The following is a 13,401-nucleotide window of genomic DNA, read 5'->3' as shown; positions in this document are numbered from 1 at the left end:
GCGCACAGACCAGGAAGAATTTTTACCATGTAAACAATTTTTACAATTGTTCCATAAAATAGTTATGGAACACATAAGAAAAACAGATAATGGGTGACAAAGCAAATTGATAGACACCTGACCTATCTGAAGATTTAGATCAATGGCAGGGATTTGGGCTTGAATTAGTGACAAATACAGAAAAAATGACATTTCTTAAATAAAAACGTTATTAATTCCACAGAAAATGAAAAAGTCATCCATGAAAGGTAAATTAACCATTCTTCGTTACGTGGCTCAGTCACCAATAGTGTTTACATAGTAATAATAATTTAACATAATATTGATCTAACCAAAATTTATAATATAGCTGCATTTGGGAGGATGGGAAAGCTCTAAATATAACCATATTCTTATCCGGGTGGGTTGGGGGAGTGGCAGTAGATAACTAAATTTTCATTGTTCATTTCATTTCATAATGTATTAGATTATATCTAATACATTAGATATAAAACTTAAAAGATCTGTAAGTAGCAATACACATAAGTGTTTAGAATTACAAATATAAATACCAAAAGAAGTAACTATAAAAACTGAAAGAAATTGTGCTTTTGAGGGAGAAATGAGAGACAGATGTTGGAGGTGGAGAGGATGGTACACTGGTGGCTTTTCATAAGAAGTTCGGTAGAATTATTTGACTTTAAACCACAAATATGGAAAATTCTGATATATTTATTTTAAAACAAAAAATTAAAAATTAGAAAATATAAATTTAGATCTATCAAAACTCATTCCTATATCCACTGCCAAACTGTTGATATATGTGTGATAGCACAGAACATTCAGAGTTGTTTTTTAAAAAAATAGTATATTTACCAATAATCACTGCTTAAAATTGGAATCCAACTATCTACTAAATTTTACAAATGGCTTTGTTTTAGTCATCATGTACACTCTTAAGTGATAACCATTTGCTTTATAGAACTCAAGGACTCAAGTGATTGGTATAGCAATTTGTAATGTTTTGCCTAACACTGGTTTACACATAGATAAAAATATATCTGTCCGCTGTAACACATTCTGCATTAACTATGCAGCTTGAAAAATATAGCATATTATTCACAGTTCAGAAACTGAAATCTGCATACAGAGTAACTGTTCAAATTAATCAGAAAAGCTTCAATCCACCATCACATACTACGGTATGAATCGAGTATTTTAAACATTACATATTCTGGTTCCTCTAAAGCTGAAAACTGAAATACTAAATTTGTGTGTGTGTGTGTGTGTTGTATATGTGTGCGTGTGTCCTTTCATCAGATGATATCAAGGGATCTATAGGAATTAGGTCATTAAAATTAGTTAAGCCAATAACTTAAAGCTATCACATAGAGAAAAAGATTCGATCATAGTAAATAGTCATTTTATAGAAAAATTTACCTGAAACTGTAGCATTTCCAGACGTCTGTCAGTGAATTCAAATAGAGCTAATGTTGTCTTCATCATATATAGTGAATTGACCATGAAAGTGGCCATGTCAGCTGTGCCTAAGTTGCTGGCTGATACAGTACACATCTGTAGGAGAGGATCCAAGACACATGATAAAACCTACAAATGAAAAATAAAATGAATTCTTTATTTCTCAATCACTGATATGGTCTTGGGTTAATGATACTTCAGAATTAATGCCAAACTAATCAGAAGGAAGCCAATTTATGGAAGCACATAGGAAAAGATTAAACATAAATCAATACTTTTTAAATTATGAGAACTGGTTTAATATTTGAAGGAAAATCAACAGTAAGAAAGGGATTGTCAAAGTATATGAATTACAAAAATCCAGAAGTGAAACAGAATGTACAATAGAGGAGCAAAAAACAATCATTAAAAATGAATTTACAACATACCTGCACAAAATCAGCTTGACGAGCATCTAATGGTACAACTGAAGAATCATGAGATGCTAAAACTTCACGCAGCAATATTAGTGTCTGATTTAGTGCAGAACTTGGTCCAAGATCAGGTGGTGGGAGTTCAACCTAAAATAAGAGATGATTTATCCACTCCTTATATTTTTCCACTAAATTTTAATGGGTAAATGTAAGTTCATAGTAAAAAAAAATGTAAAAGTTATAAAGCATAGACTCACACATTAGAAACCTATAATTTATTAATAGCTTACTTTGAACTACACTAACAGCATACAAAGTGAGAGAAAAGTTCTTTGCCAGATTATCTCAAAATATCTCACCTTGTACTCTAAAATTAAAAAAAAAATTTGAAAAGTTAATGTTCACTTGAATTACAGAATTATATTTTAATATGTATTTAAAATGGCCTGTTTTATTTTTTAGCTCAAATCATAAGAAAAAAGCAGTCCATAGACCAGCACTATCCCAACTAGAATATAATTGAGAAACGTCACCTACTCTCAGGCCCAAATCTCAGAGATTTTAGTTCAATATGTATAGGCTAGGGGTTCAGGAATTGACAGTTCAACAAGCACCCTAGGAGTCTCTTAAGAAGGTAACTCATGGGTCACACATTTTGAAAATCACTTCACAGAAACAGTATAACATTACCATTAATATCTTGGGCTCTAGAGTTAAGCACATTAAGTTCAAATCTTGGATCTATCAGTTACTAGTTGTGTAATCTTCAGCAAGTTACTTAACTTTCCAGAGCTTCAGAGGGACTCTGTAAATATTAAATGAGATTGTTGCATGGCTGAGTAGCGTGCCTTGCACTTACTAAGTAGAAGGTATGCCAAGTTCACTATCCTTATTTGGTGGCACCATGATACATAAAAAGAAGTGCCTATGAATTTCTTTAAAAATATTTTCAGAATACTTGTAATGTTAATAAAGTAATATTTTGTAAATTTTTTAAAAATAGCACTTAGAAGACAATGTAAGAGACTACATCCAAGTGGCAGGTAGGTAGAAAGGTGTAAGAGTTTTCAAATATTGGCATTTATTATGAGATTGTTTCATGTAGAAAGTTAATACATAAGTGACATCACCAGGAATAGCAAAGTAAGCATGTCCAAAAATACTCTCTCCTTCATAAAAACAACAAGAACAAAAAAATCATAAAACATGCAAACAAGAAAATATAGTCCATGTACAGCATACACAGAAAAACACCTCAACAGAAACATTATCTGAAGAAGTCCAGATGTTAGATTTACTAGACAAAGACTTTAAACAAGCTATTTTAGATATGTTCAAAGACTGAAGGAAATCATGTCTGAAGAACTAAAGTATGGAAACAATGTCTCACCAAATAGAGAATATCAATAAAGAGACAGGAATAATAAAATATAACCAAACAGAAATTCTGGAGTCAAAAAGTACAATAACTGAAATGAAAAATTCACTATAGGGTTTTGTTTTGTTTGACAGGGTCTCTCTCTGTCACTCAGGACAAAGTATAGTGGTACAATCACAGCTCACTGCAGCTTGACCTCCTATGCTCGAGTGATCACCCCACCTCAGTCTCCCAAGTATTAACAGCTAGGAATACAGGGACGTGCCACCATGCCTGGCTCATTTTCTTTTTTGTAGAGATGGTAGCCTTTCTATGTTGCCCAGGCTGGTCTCAAACTCCTGGGCTCAAGTGATCCTCCTGTCTCAGCCTCCCAAAATGCTATGATTACAGGTGTGAACTGCTGTGCTTGGCCTTACAGCAGATATGAGCAGGCGGAATAAATAATCAATGAACTTAAAGACAGGAACTTAAAGATTATTGAGTCTGAGAAACAGAAGGAAAAAGAATTTGAAAAAAAAATGAACAGAACATCAGAGATAAGACACTATTTAACAACGTAAGTATACAGGGGATCCCAGAAGGAAAGAACAAAGAGAAAAAGGCAGTGAAGAAACAATGACAGAAAGCTTCCCAATTTTGATTTTAAAAAGCATTAATCAACATCCAAGAAGCTAACTGACCTCCCAGAAGGATAAACTCAAGAGACCTACATTAACATATATCATAATCCAACTGTCAAAAGACAAAGAGATAATTCTGAAAGCAACTAGAAAGAAATAACTCATTATGACAAGGGATTTTTGACAAGATCAATAGCTGATTTCTTACCAGAAAACATGCAGGCCAGAAGCATTGGATGACATATTCACAGGTTGAAATAAATGAACTGTCAACCAAGTATTTCAAATTCAGCAAAACTATTTTTCAAGAATAAAGGAGAAATTAAGACACTCCCAAATAAAGGCAAAAATTCTTCATTAGCATACCTGCCCTACAAGACATACTAAGGAAAACTGGACACTAGGAAGTAACTTGATCCACATAAAAAAATAGAGCACTGGTCAAGGCTGCAACAATGATAACTATAAAAGACAGTTTTAATGTATTTTTTTCTTCATAACTCTAATTTAAAAGAAAACTGCATGAGGCAATAATTATAAGTCTATGTTGATGGTATACAATGTCATAAGATTTAACTGTATTAATAATGGCATAAAGGAAGAGGAGAATGGAGCTATATAGGAGCAAAGTTTTTGTATACTATTGAAAGTATGTTGTTATAAATTAAGATGCTAATTGTAATTCCCAGGGCACCACTCAGGAAATAAAACCTTATACCCACATACATATATATTTAAATAACAAGGGAATTAAATTAGTATACTAGAAAATATCTACTTAATGTAAAAGAAGTAACAGGGACACAGAGAAAAAAATCATTTAAGACATACAGAAAACAAAAGAGCAAAATGCAGACATAAATCCTACTCTACCCTCAATTAAATTACGTGTAAATGGATTAAACATGACAATCAAAAAGCAGAGACTAGCAGATTAATTTGAAAACCCACACCATGTACCAACTATATGCCAACTTCAAGAGACACACTTTTAAGACAAAAAAAATTGGATGTAAAAGGATATAAAAAGCTATACCTTGCAAACAATAACAGAAAGAAAGCTAGATTAAATTAGCTACATTAACATACTAATACCAGACAAAACAGACTTTAAGACAAAAATTATTACTAGAAATAAAGGATATCTGATAATGATAGAAGGGTCAATCAAAAAAATAAAATAATTATAAACATATATGCACCCAACAAAAAAGCCCCAAAACACATAGAGCCAAAACTTAACAGAATTGAAGGAAAATATTTCTTGTAGTGAAGAGATACATATTTTACATTCCACAGTTTCTTCAGTTTTGTCTCCTTTTCTTTCATTAAATTCAAATAAATGTGAACTTAAAAAAAACCTCCAGAATATGATCTTATCTTCACAAAAGTATTCTATTTATCATTCCTACTTAAAATGATATCTAGACTGTTGTTAAACTGATGATAATAAAGTTAACTAATGTTATTTCCAAGAAGAGGGTTTTTAAAAATTTTTCATCTTTGTGCTCTTCTCTATGGTTTAAATTATGTATAAATATGCGCATATCAGTTTTACAAAATTAATAGAGTGATCTCTGCCCCCTAAAAGAAATGAAATATACCAAGCAGTTAATAACAGTTAATTCAGAGTGAGAGGATGTAGATGAGTATTATTTTCTTCTTTGTGTTTCCTTTTTAAAATATACATTTAATAGAAATCAACATACTCATAATTCTAAAAATTTAAATATACAGATATTCCATATACATGCATGCATATACATGTTTATAAGTAATATAAACTGAACAGAAGATACTCAAAAATTTTTCAGTGGAATCTTTAGCTTAGTACAAATCAGAAAGATCTGCTAGCATTCTAATAGCTATAATATAGAAATAGACAGCTATAAAAACTAGAGCAAACACGTATGTGTCAGTTCCCAATACCTTTCACAAACAGAAAAAAAAAAAAATCTAACAAATCCTCCAGGGAAGCTTAGAGAGAGAGAGATACAGAGGGGGAGAGAGAGAGAGAGAGAGAGAAGGAGAGAGTACATAGTGTCTTTTGGAAGCAATAAATCTTTAAAAAAATTTTTTTTAATTTTAGTAACTTTTGGTATACAAAAGTTTCTGGTTACATGGATGATTGTACTGTGCCGAAGTCTGAGATTTTAGTGCACCCATCGTCCAAGTAGCGTATATTGTGCTCAATATCTAATTTTTTATTCCTCACTCCTCATCCTCTCCCCCTTCTAAGTCTCCGTAGTACATTATATCACTCTGTGTGCCTTTGTGTACCCAGAGCTTAGCTCCCACTTTTAAGAACACAGTTTTTGGTTTCCTATTCCTGAGTTGCTTCACTTAGAATAATGGCCTCCTGCTCCATACAAGTTGTTGCAATTTCTTTATTTTGCAACTCATTGGTTGATGGGCACTTAGGTTGGTTTCATTATCTTTACAATTGCAACTGTGCTGCCATAAACATACGTGTGCAAGTGTCTTTTTGATATAATGACTTCTATTCCTTTGGGTAGATATCCAGTAGTGGGAGTGCTGGATTGAATGGTAGATCTTTTAGTTCTTTAAGAAATCTCCCTAGTGATTTCCACAAAGGCTGTGCTAATCTACATTCCCACCAGCAGTATATAAGCATTCCCTTTCACCATATCCACATTAATATATACATTTTTTTACTTTTTAATAATGGTCATTCTTACAGGAGTAAGGTGGTGTCTCGCTGTGGTTTTAATTTGCATTTCCTTGATCTCATTTGCCCACTTTTTGATGGGATTTTTTTTTCTTGCTGATTTGTTTGTGTTCCTTGTATTCTGGATATTAGTCCTTTTTCAGATGCACAGTTTGCAAATATTTTCTCTGTGGGTTGTGTGTCTCCTCTGATGGTTATTTCTTTGGCTATACAGAAGCATTTTAGTTTAATTAGGTCCCATTTATTTATTTTTATTTTTGTTGCACTTGGAAGCAATAAATCTTTAAAAAAAATTTTTTCAAAAATTCACACAAGAGATTTTTAAATTGCCAAACAAAACAGAAGACCAATGATGTAAAACTTACACATTGGTGGGAGAAAGCTTAAAGGAAATTTTTTTCTCCCTTGAAATCAGGTCTTTAAGGAGTTTAAATTTAAGGCTAAAGATGCACTTTGCCATAGTTACAGTTGATGGTAAATTATTGCAAGTGAGTGCTACTTGAACTCAAGTCATTCGACAAACTGCCATTCTATGAGGTGCTTTCACACACATCCATTAGATCAGCAACAAGGTAAGAACCATACTTCTAAAGCAAAGTGAAAATTATGGCAGTTTTTCAGATAAACAAACTTTGTGACTACAAAATCCTATAGCAGAATAACAGAAAGAAAATCTAAGGAAGAGAAATAGTTCATTAATATCCTTTTGTCACTTTAGTTTCATTTTGTAAAATTCATTCTAATGGTTAAACTTTGTAAGAGACAAGTCTACATTTCTTTTAAGTACCTCCAATGCATTCTTGCACTTACTTTATACTAACCATAATCTTCCCCTTAGGGAAGAGACCCTCTTTACTATGTCTTTCATATTTCCATATAAGCCTGTGGAGGCCAAACACTAGACTTAAGTGGGCTTTGTTATTTAGAGGGCCTAAAACAAGTAGTAGCAACCATTAGAAAAAAACAAAATACATTTTATGAACTTCATGTAAAACAATAATCACAATACAAAAATTCCTATAAGCTTTAAGCTGTGTAAAAAATCCAAGTTTATTCACACTCCACTTCCTTGGAAACCAGTCAGTACCAGTGAGTGAGTGGCAGATGCATCCTCAGAGTGATGTGACTGGGAGAAAGAGGTGTTAATATTATCACTGCTACTTATGCCAGGACTTGAGCTATTCATAGAAATCTTACATACTGACAGAAAGTTGAAGAAAATGTGAACTTTTGCCTTACAAATAAAGATTTCCCTCTTTCTTATTCTGTATGTTTGACTTTTCCCTCTATTTTTGTCATGATCTTAAACTCTCAAAAATCTTAACTAGAGTTGTAACCTGACCTTGGCCACAGGATACTTTGCTGAGTATCTACAGCAGGCATGCAAGTACTTGCTCAGGCAGGTAAGCTTTGTTTTAAACATGGCCACATGTTACTTCCAAATATCTATATCACGGATATGTGCCACTAACCTAAGCACGTTCGTGTGAATGAATGGATAAAAAAATCACTGGTTATAGTCAAAGCATACTCCCTCAGCGACAATGAGCAAACATCTTTGCTTGTTTTAAAATCCAAATACAAGGCTGCTAAAATGACATGTGAGAGTGTCTACTTCAAATAGATTAGACTCCCTATTTCAGGCACATATCTTCTTAACTGCTCTTTCACAATGTTTTAAGCATAATGGATATCAATAAAAACTGTTGATCATGGTCGCTTACATTCAATTTATGTTCCTGCAACATAGTTATAACATAAAACATATACATGTGCCACTATATATTTAATCAATTGTTTTGAAATACCAGTGGACTAAACAGTAAGTCATTTCTTAACAAGCCTCTAGACAATAAACATGTTCCAACAGTACTATGAGGGAATGCTTTGGCATTAGTAATGCTATTTAATAGGGAATATGAACCAAAATAATTCATCTATAACTGGCTTCTGTGTGGAAGAATGGGATCCATAAGTACAGTATTAAAGATGTTTCCAAAAATAAAGAATTAACATTTTATTAAGCCCCAATAATATGTTAAATGAAAAATGCAAACTACTCATCAGGGCTAGGCATGGTAACTCACGCCTGCAGTCCCAGCACTTTGGGAGGCTGAGGTGGGCGGATCACCTGAGGTCAGGAGTTTGAGACCAACCTGGCCAATATGCGAAACCCCGTCTCTACTAAAAATACAAAAATTAGCTGGGCGTGGTGGCATATGCCTGTAATCGCAGCTACTTGGGAGGCTAAGGCAGGAGAATCGCTTGAGCTCAGGAGGTGGACATTGTAGTGAGCTGAGATTGCACCAGTGCACTCCAGTCTGGACCACAGAGTGAGACTCCATCTCAAAAACAAAAACAAAATTGTATGCACATCATGTGTACAGGTGTGTGTACACTTGTATTTTTAAAAGACTGAAATATTAAAACACTGAATGTTACCTACAGTTATGTTTAAACTTTCTTTATATTTCTATCTTCAAAATGAGTATTTTGTAACATGTGAAAAAATAATCTAAAAACTGTACCATGTACTTTTACATGTCATCTTCATTTCATCCTAATAAGCCTAAGGTATATATTATTCCCATTTTACAGAAGATGAGTAAGACTGATGAGAAGGAGGAGGAAGGAAGAATATCGGATTTTATATATGAGGAAACTAAAATAAGGACAGATTAAATAAGGTGCCAAAGGTCCCACTGTTCTTAGAAGGGGCAGAGCTTAGACTCTCACCCAAGCAGTAACTCCAAAGGTCACACATATAACGACCACATCAAAGTGTTAATTTTGATTTTCATAAGTGATATTTTTACTTGAATTCTATAAAGTTAATTTTTTCAGAGAGGATGCTATAGATCTTAGATTCTTCTGTAGGATCATAGATCTTAGGGAATCTACGATAAGGCGCTATTAACAGCTGTTTCTTAAGATCATGACCACACTGAAGCCTATCAGCACTAATGGCCCCAGTATCTTACAACCTATTTGAGGCCTTCTTCAAGTTTATATAAAGCATCCTTTCTTCCTAAATGTTTTGCTACATTGAAATTTTGCTAGCTAATTTTATATCCTTGTGACTCACATGCTTTAAACTTTTCAAACCAGTGATTCTCACGTGTTACAGGTGGAGGAGGAAGGCATACATCTTTAAGAATATCATTGAGGTTACCATTTGTTTTTCAAAAAAAAAAATAAACATATGGAAAATTACAGACACAATTATAGATTAATAGAAGCCCACTCATGGGCTCCAATGTAATTTTAAACATAAGTAAAATTAGATATATTGTTTTATAAGTTAAGATTTTTTAAAAGACAGAAATTAGCATTACATGGTAAGGTTAAAATTTTTCTTTCATCAAAAACAAAAGCTAGTAAAAAAAAAAAAAAAAAAAAAAAAAAAAAAAAGAAAAAAGAAAAAGAAAAGGACCAGCTAATGTCTTCGCTGCCCTATTTAAAAAAGAAAAAACTTCTAAAGAACTCAGAGTTTGTATGAAATACAAAAGGGAGTAGGAACAATAGTTACCACTTTTTGTTTTACAAACATTAAATGAGGGTATTTGCTTAGAAGCTTTAATGTACAAGTATTAATGCTATCCAGTTAATCAGATCAACAACCCAAAAGTATTTGTTGATTTTTTCTTTTCTTCATTTCCCTCACTTAATTTACTGAATTATCTCTATACCATTAAAATATATTCCAAATGCAAATGCTCCAAACCATCCTATGCTACTACTCTATAGCAAGCCACTTTTGCCAGGTTTACTCTGTCTCCTAAGTGGTCTCCTTTCTTCCAAATGTGCTCCTCCATACCCACATTCCATTCTCCATACAGCAGTTCCAATGATCTTTTTAAAATGCTTTCAAAAATGAAGATGTGAGACTAAATCTTCAATGACTTACTCTTGCACTCAAAAGCAAACTGCCTTTAAGGTATGTGGAAACAGAATCAACAATCAAAATCAACTCTATACTATAAATACATATGTGGAAAATAAAATTTAAAAAGAAAAAGAAGTTCCAAAAGCATCAAAAAAACCCTTCAATATCAGGGAATAAATCTAACAAAAGATGTGTAAGGCCTGAACACTATAAAAGGTTAGTGAGAGAAACTAAAGACCTAAGTAAATGGAGAGATACATGATGTTCATAAATTGAAAATCTTGGTATCATTAAGATACTAATTTCTCCTCAACTGATCTATAGATTTAATCAAAGCCTCAGAAAGCTTTTTTATTTTAAAAATGTATAAGTTGATTCTAAACAAAATAAAATCATGGAATAATCTAAAATAAATCAATGGAAATCACAATTACCAAACAAATCCACATACATAGTCATGTGATTTATGACCATTTCCACTTCACTGCAGTGGGAATGGATGGCCTTTACAATAAATGGTGCTGGATCAAGTGTATATCCATATGAAAATATGCACAATAGTGAAGATATGGAATCAACCTAAGTTGTCTTACATATATGTTATACATGTTATACACACACATCACACATATACACACACATATATATATACACATACATACTCATACACACACACCATGGAATACTACTCAGCCATGAAAAATAATGAAATCATTTCTCTTGCAACAACATGAGTGGAACTTGAGGCCATTATCTTAGGTGAAATAAACAAAGTCAGCCATGAAAAAGAATGAAATCATTTCTCTTGCAACAACATGAGTGGAACTTGAGGCCATTATCTTAGGTGAAATAAACAAAGTCAAATATTGCATGTTCTTGTAAGCGGGAGCTAAATAATGTGTACACATGGACACAGAGTAAAATAATAGACACTGGAGATTCAGAAAGGTTGGGAGGGTGGGAGTGGAGGATGAGAAATTACCTACTGGGTGCAATGTACAGTACTCAGGTGATGGTTACACTAAAAGCCCAGACTTCACCACTACATAATATATAAATGTAACATGACTGCATTGGTATCTCATAAATTTATAAAAATTAAAAATAAAAGGAAAATGTTAAAAGGAACTATTATGTATGGAACATCCACCAAGAAGTAGGCACAGGCTTAGCAATTAAGCAGACGTGGATTTCTATTCACTCTTAGTGACTATGTGACCTAGGGTAGGTTTATCTAAGTTTACTGTGTCATCATTCTTTGTTTTACATTTAGTAAAAACTCAATTACATAGTGACAGCTTATTGAAAGTCATAATGATTGGAAAAGTTAGAATTTGAGTACAGCTCTATTAGACTCCAAAGCCCAGGATTTCTCCTTGAGCCATATATTGCCTTTCTAATGTGGAGCCATCAATTGCTTACCCGAGATAAGTATTCCCAACAAACTCAGAATGAATCTTTAAGAAAGGCTATACTTGTATCACCGCACACAAACTACGTGCAACTGCACTACTGGTACTAAGACAACAAATTATTAAATATCAACTTAACTGGAAAAAAACAGAAGTCTCAGGTAACCTAAGAAATACATATGTAGCTAAGGACAAAGACGACTGAGAAGATTAGCTTCTAAGGCTCTTCTAGTTTTTCAATCTATCAAACATCTGCTGAAGACCTACTATGAGAACATGGTATTAGGTATCCAGTTATGTTTTACCAGACATTACGACATGGATCAAGACCAAAGGCAAGAAAAATTGAAAGCAGAAATAAACTAATTTAAATAACGCATACACACACAAATTAAACTTGACCCCTACCTTCATACCATACTCAAACATTTGAGATGGATTGAAGGCCTAAATGTGGAAGCTAAAATAATCAAGCTTCTTAGAGAAAAATACAGAAGAATATCCTCATGACCTTGGGATAGGCAAAGATTTCTTAAACAGGACACAAAAGGAACTAATCATGAAATAAAAGCTTGTTATACAAGACGGAATTACAAATTGAGAATTTCTGTTGATCTAATACACAACTCACAGAGTGAAAAGACAGTTCAAAAATGTAGAAAATATCTGTAATGCTTATTATTCCATAAAGGACTTGTATCCAAACACGTTTGAAAACTCTTACAAGTCAATGAGGAAAAGGTAACAACCTAAGGACTCTCTGCAACAGTCTTTTATTTATTTATTTATTTATTTATTTAATTTTTTGAGAGGGAGTCTCACTCTGTCACCCAGGCTGGAGTGCAGTGGCGTGATCTCAGCTCACTGCAACCTCCACCTCCCGGGTTCACGCCATTCTCCTGCATCAAACTGCCGAGTAGCTGGGACCACAGGCGCCCGCCACCACGCCCGGCTAACTTTTTGTATTTTTAGTAGAGACGGGGTTTCACCATGTCAGCCAGGATGGTCTCGATCTCCTGACCTCATGATCTGCCTGCCTCGGCCTCCCAAGGTGCTGGGATTACAGGCATGATCTGCAACAGTCTTTAAAAGACAACTTCACAAGAAAGTACATCCAGCAGCCAATAAACATGAAAAACTGTTCAACACCATTAATCTTGAGAAAAATGCAAACTACAAGCAAATGAAATACCACCACACACTTTCTATAATGACTAAAATTAAAAAGACTAACAACATCAAGTACTGGAGAGAATGTGGAACAACTGAAACGCCCACATTTCTGGTGAAGTCATCTAGGACAATTACTTTGGAAAAATACTTAGCAATATCTACTAAAGCTAATCAATCTTATAATCCAGATATTCCATTTCTGGGCATACATACAACAGAAATAAAAACTTTTATGTTCACCAACACATGTATAAGACTATTCATAACAGCTTTATTTACAATATCCAAGAACTAGAAATGTCCCAAATGTCCATCACTAATAGAATGAGTAAATTGTGGTGCATATATATAACAAAATCACTACACAACAAT

General features: G+C 33.4%; 1 protein-coding gene across 4 annotated transcripts in view; it reads right to left on the bottom strand.

Moving 5' to 3' along the window:
• Positions 1-13,401, bottom strand: part of COG6 (component of oligomeric golgi complex 6) — a 101,422-nt gene that overhangs the window by 34,177 nt on the left and 53,844 nt on the right. For all 4 annotated transcript variants that reach the window (XM_050766117.1, XM_050766122.1, XM_050766118.1 and 1 more), the window contains exons 14-15: positions 1,887-2,018; positions 1,420-1,587 (exon numbers count right to left, since the gene is read on the bottom strand). In XM_050766117.1, the coding sequence (XP_050622074.1) occupies positions 1,420-1,587; positions 1,887-2,018 (300 nt within the window). The remainder of the gene's footprint in view (positions 1-1,419; positions 1,588-1,886; positions 2,019-13,401) is intronic.

Source organism: Macaca thibetana, chromosome 17 (genome assembly GCF_024542745.1).
Source record: "Macaca thibetana thibetana isolate TM-01 chromosome 17, ASM2454274v1, whole genome shotgun sequence".
NCBI lineage: Eukaryota > Metazoa > Chordata > Mammalia > Primates > Cercopithecidae > Macaca > Macaca thibetana.
This window is presented reverse-complemented; position numbering and strand designations above follow the sequence as displayed.